Source organism: Salvelinus sp. IW2-2015, linkage group LG32, assembly GCF_002910315.2.
Source record: "Salvelinus sp. IW2-2015 linkage group LG32, ASM291031v2, whole genome shotgun sequence".
NCBI classification, from domain to species: domain Eukaryota; kingdom Metazoa; phylum Chordata; class Actinopteri; order Salmoniformes; family Salmonidae; genus Salvelinus; species Salvelinus sp. IW2-2015.
The window spans coordinates 512,744-518,841 of NC_036871.1; the positions used below are offsets into that span (position 1 = coordinate 512,744).

General features: G+C 41.2%; 1 protein-coding gene across 3 annotated transcripts in view; it reads right to left on the reverse strand.

Moving 5' to 3' along the window:
* The window catches only part of efr3a (EFR3 homolog A (S. cerevisiae)), a 219,733-nt gene extending 213,868 nt beyond the window's left edge, over positions 1 to 5,865 (reverse strand). Inside the window, exons 1-2 of one of the 3 annotated variants that reach the window (XM_023976991.2) lie at positions 5,754 to 5,865; positions 5,323 to 5,440 (exon numbers count right to left, since the gene is read on the reverse strand). In XM_023976991.2, the coding sequence (XP_023832759.1) occupies positions 5,323 to 5,332 (10 nt within the window). In that variant the 5' untranslated portion in view covers positions 5,333 to 5,440; positions 5,754 to 5,865. Of the gene's footprint in view, positions 1 to 5,322; positions 5,482 to 5,623 lie in introns of all 3 variants that reach the window. The other 2 variants (XM_023976989.2, XM_023976990.2) reach the window with 2 other exon arrangements.
* Positions 5,866 to 6,098: the final 233 nt, after the last annotated feature.

The following is a 6,098-nucleotide window of genomic DNA, read 5'->3' on the forward strand; positions in this document are numbered from 1 at the left end:
CAGCATGATCTGTGGTCCGCTGTAATCCTGGGGAAAGTAGCGTGGCTGAGCTGTCTGTGTGCGCGGTGTCAGCTACAAGTCCGTGGGTAAACTGGTCTGCGGTATGCTGTCTGGCACATGCTAGCATCCACTACGGGTGCCAAGCTACTCGGATGCTGGGTGAGGGCTCCGTTAGCTGTGCGTGGCGTGGGCAGCGGTACTCGGCTGCATACTTTCTATACTGTCCTCTGTCAGGGGAGCCGCAGGGAGGTCTGAGAGATGGCGGCAAAGACTCCTGCGATTTCTAGCTGTCTGTCGCTTGTACTTGCTGGCCTGGCTAACTGTCTGGTGGGTTCGCGGACGGCTAGAGTGTTAGCCTCGCTCTGGCAGGTGATCCGGACCAGTAGTGACTCGCTAGCCAGCCACCTACCCAACCAGACAGCTGGCTGCCAGCCACCTACCCACCCAGACAGCTAGGCAGCCACCTACCCACCCACCCAGCTAGCAAGCTAGCCAGCCAGCCAGCTAGCAGTAGCCTATACCATCAGTATCAAAGTATTTGGGAGCTCTCACCCTCTGATAAGCTATGGAAATACATACTTCACGCAATAAGTTAATGCCCGTGTAACCTACTTTCCTGAGGCTAGCCATGCCAACATCACCAATAGGCCAAATATGTCAAACACACAAGCTACTTGTGTTAGCTTAATAACTTAAGTGTTCGCTTACATTTCACTGCTGATTTTGCAAGCTGGTCATACTAACACTGTGCTTATATGCTTGACTTCCTTGGTGCTCTGTGTAGTACAATGCAGGAGGCAGACCAGGGACAACTCTTTGCAGTGGGTTATAATGTTAGTGTTTACTTCAACAATCCGCTCTGCAAAAATAATGACAAAGACCCAGTGAAATACGAAACACACATACACAAAAATAGGTCTACTTTAAAAAAGTGAAAATCCCCCAAAACAGGAAACTTCACAAAGGGAAAATGAATCTTATCCCACACAAGCATACAATTCCATTCCCCAAAAGATGCAACGTGACATAGGCGATGGAAAAGCATTAGATTTATAGATATTTAAGCCAAATCCTTCTTTACCGAATGAGTCTTTGGCGATGCATACAAATTACAGCTTGCGAAAAAGGGGGAACGATCCTAAATGTGCCTGTACCACCAAACATCCAATTCCTTAATAGAAGATCAACACAATGCAGCCCAATGTAAGAGTTGCCTTTTTAATGCATTTGAGTTTCACAATTAGCATCTCAAAGACAGACAGCAGGGTGTATGTATATCAAATCCATTCTCTGGCAAGGCCCATCATCCCTTGACTCCATTGAATTAGCAAAGAAGCCTGTGTTAAGTTTTCTATACACAAAGACAATAGTAACAATGGAGAAAAGGCGACTGAATTTGCAATTTGAAGCAACCGCCATTACATTTTGGGATGCATCTAGACATGAATCTGAATTTCATGTGTAATAAGCGTCGACATCAGTTGACTCATTTCAAAGTTGCAACACTTGACCAGGGTTGCATTCAGCAGGCAGACATAGGAGAAACGGTTCTGATTGGAAAGGTTTGGGTGCCCTCACATTGTGTGCTACTGAATGTGACCAGTCTTCCAGGGGTGCAACGCTACTATGGGGTGTATTCATTAATGTACAACGTTGAAAAACATTTCGTACCAGAAAACAAATGAGTTTCTTAAAATTGACAAATTTAGGTAGGTCCCTCCCCGTTTAGGCTTGTTTGCTTCTGCTTAAATAAAAGGTAAAAAAATAATAAATAAATGCACTTGGAATGAAACAGGGAAATCCCATTGAGACCAAAGCTTCCTTTGCAAGGGCGCCCAGCACACAATATTTACAATTCCAACGCAATAAAAACATACAATATTTACAAGCAATTTAAGATAAGTAATCAACCAGCTGTCTGAACTGCCCTAGCGGCACCAAAACATGCACCTTTAGAACCTTTAAATGAAAATGCAGACCGAACGGATTTCCAGAGTTAGCCATCCGGGGAATTGAGTCTGGTGACGCACGCGTATGTCTGGAATTTGTCTAAAAAGGATTTGGGCCTACACTTGGGAAACCAGGATCCTGTTCAGTAAGGCGCGCTAAAGTAAAATAAAAATGAACATCACTTATCTAACAAGTTCAGGTAGTACCTCGCCATTTCAAAATGTTTCTTCCCTACCAGTCACAACCCAGATGTGTGTTTGGACTTGATGGTAAATGAAGGACCTTAAATTCAATGATTGAAAGACCTGTAATTCATTGAATCATGGACTACCAGTGAGAAGATAAAACCAGTAGACACTGCACGACCTCAAGAATTAATAGTGTGTGTAAACAGATCATAGTATGCCCTTCAACAATGGGGGCACTCAATGGGCCTCATTTGTCGATCATATTTAACCAGTTGGGAAAATGCTACACCGACCCAAGATCAGTGTCCAGGCCCTCTAGGGCAACTTCACCCAAGGGAATGTTCTAAAAACAATCCAAATTGTCATCTCCATTAGTCTTCAGTGTAAACAAGGCCTTCGTCTGTGGAAAACATTTAGGCCTACACTTTGAAACAGGGAACATGTGGAGTTCTCAACTGAACAATAGTGTGCAGGGAAACAATGGGAAGACACAAAACAAAGCACTACACCAATCAGCTGAGGAGACTTTTTTTATAACTTCCCCAGCTTCAGTCAAGCCTTGGCGGACATAATGGCAACGGTTTTGTCTTGGCTAATTACTTAATTGAGGTGCTTAACACTTTAGGTGTTAATGAGTAGATAAATGGCTTCATTGACAAAATCTCAAACCATCCCTTTAATATGGAGGAAATTACAGGCACTGGAGCTAATTACAGGGTTTTTTCCTGTGTAGAGAATTTTTAGGCGGGGCGTCTAAGTGGTAATTTTCAGTTTCAGTGTCAACTTTAATGACCCAAACCAGATAAAGATATCTTCTGATTGTATTCTAACTCATATACGGTACCAGTCATAAGTCTAAATATTTGAGATTTGAGATTCTTCAAAGTAGCTACCCTTTGCCTTGACAGCTTTGCACACTCTTGGCCTTCTCTCAACCAGCTTCATGAGGCAGTCACCTGGAATGCATTTCAATTAACAGATGTGCCTTGTTAAAGGTTAATGTATTTATGTCTTAATGCCTTTGAGCCAATCAGTTGTGTTGTGACATGGTAGGGGTGGTATACAGAAGATGGTATTTTACAAAAATAGGACTAAGTACATATTATGGCAAGAACAGCTCAAATAAGCAAAGATAAATTACAGTCCATCATTACTTTAAGACATGAAGGTCAATCAATTCAGATTGAAGTTTAAGAACTTTGAAAGTTTCTTCAAGTGCAGTTGCAAATACCACCAAGCGCTATGATGAAACTGGCTCTCATGAGGACCACCACAGGAAAGGAAGACCCAGAGTTACCTCTGCTGCAGAGAGGTACCTCTGCAGTTACCTCTGCAGTTCATTACAGTTGCCAGACTCAGAAATTGCAGCCCACATAAATGCTTCAGAGTTCAAGTAACAGACACATCTCAACATCAACTGTTCAGAGGAGACTGCGTGAATCAGGCCTTCATGGTCAAATTGCTGCAAAGAAACCACATACACGTTTTGTATTATACCATCTTTGAGAACTAACAATCAAATAAAAGCTAGACAGTCAGGGAGAATCTGAAATTCCAAAAAACAGGAATTCAGGAGAAATGCCCATTGATTTTGTGTTTGAGCAGAAGAACACAGGACTAGCCATGGCAAAATGCATAGAATTGCAGGACATTAGCTATAAAACTAAACAATTGTCTTATAGCTCAATAGAACAATTTTGAATTGCTGAAATTTGCTCTACAACAGCAACATTTTCTCTATGCTGCCAAGATAGCTAGAAAGGTATGATCGAGTTTACACTTCCAATGAACTGTGGTGAGGTCAACATAATGAAACTGTCTACAAATATTTTCATTAAAAAAATGTTTTGAATATTTTCTGGGGGGGGGGGGGTTGCAAACATCCCTGGGTCGCCGCTTTGCCGGGGAAAGAAAAGTTTGAAAACCCCTGCTCTAACACACACACTTTGAGCATTTACACAAACATTCCACTGATGCATTGGCCTAAACAATATCAATGTATGAGGCTATCATGTTACAGCTGGGCAATTCCACAGTAACAGAATGACCCGGAGACTCAGATTTCTCACTTTAAAATGTAAAATGCAAAACAAATACCATTGATTTCAAATTCAAAAAACCATACACTTTTATGCACAAGGACTACTACGAAAATGTACACAGAATGTGTCACAAAAACACATTTACTGGAAGAACTGTGCCGATGCAAAGTTTGGTAACATAATTACGTTCAAATCTCCCTCAGTTTATGTGACCACATTTTCCCCAATTTTTTTAATATCTGCTCCGGATTAAGACTCAAAGACGTCCTGGCTCAAAATTGTGAAAAGATATGCATTTGTTTAGATAGCTTCATCGTGAAGCATGTGAGAAGAATTTATAGTGGTTTACAGTCAAATTAGGGCTCTATTCAATCCGTAGCCTGAAGATGCGCTGTATAGCGCAATTGACAATTTAGAAGGCAATGTTCCCGCTGGTTGCAGAAATGACCTTTAAAATTTGAACATAATTCAGTTATAGGGCCACATTATTTTCAAGCCACTTTGAGACCGTGATTTTCGTCGCAGGTTAGGAGAGCATTTTCTCCAACCCTAACCGCAGTCTCCTACCCTGCTACGAAAACGTCACAATTATCGAAATGGCGTGAAAAGTGCGTTTCCCGTCAGCGATACAGATTGAACCCAGCCCTTAATCTTTGACCTAGACCCAAGAACGTGCAAACACATCCACTGTCAATCAGAACCCAGGCCTAAATTTGCGCCTAGCGTTTACCTTTTTTATTTTATGTCATATTGCCCACAGTCCTAAACGTAGTCTTCAAGTCAAGGTACTGACAACCAATTCAAACACCACAATTTAATATATACAAGGCTAATTCCACCAATGCCTATAGAATCTCTCATATTTGAGTTGAGTGAACACACAATGTTGCGACACACAAACGACGCAACAGAGCGATTTCCTTGTGCACCCAATAAATGTCTGCTCGATTTTAAACAATTATTGATGGCCCTGATAATTCCATCAAAACCATGCTTTGAACACCTTTGGATGGACTAATGACTCATTGTGAAATACGCTATGGGTTGAACAAGCGATCCCCTTCGTCAATTTACCGCTGTTGACAACAAGTACCACAACCTTTCAATTTAAAACATTCTTCAAAAACAATCACTTCACTTACCCGCTGGCATTCTTCCGCTAATGTACCGCAGTTCCTCTGACGTGGGCAGCGATTGAATCTTCTGTTTTGCTACATGTAGCTTATATCGTCCGTATTCTCCGAAATCGCTGCTCCTTCACTTCATCAAATTACATTGAAAGAGGGTCGATCAAGGGCACACTGTAACATTAAATCATGAACATGAGTTCAAGTCGTAAATTCGCTAAAACGTTGGGTAAGCTAAATTAAAGGTTTATTCAAAAGTCTACGTTTTAACATCACCTACATAAATGGCAATATGATAGACTATAGCGCAACCTACCTATGTATGTATTTAAAAAATAAATAAAAAATTACTCGGTGGATTCGAATGTCACGAACATTGATATAGATTCTAACGTATGTTGCTCAACGATACAATGTAACATTCGAAGACTTTGATGGTTAAATACCTGTAAACTGCGCGGATTAACCCCTACAGATTAGGCTACAGCTTCCTGTAATAGGACTGCTTTACATTGAGGGACAACACGGAAGTAGGAGTTGCTCTTCAAGCGATATGTCACCTCTTCGCTCCTAAACTATATCAATTATTACATATTTCTCTGTTTAATAGGGAAAATATAGGTATATGGCAAGTTAGTTATTCTTACCAGACAATTATTTGAAGGGGACTGTCACGTTTGCTTATGCCAACCAATCAATAAGGAAGTGTGACCTAAATTAGTCCCTCCCACAAGTACCAAAACTTTCATACAGGAGCCATGTTTATGCATGACTGTCATTTTAGCCTGCCA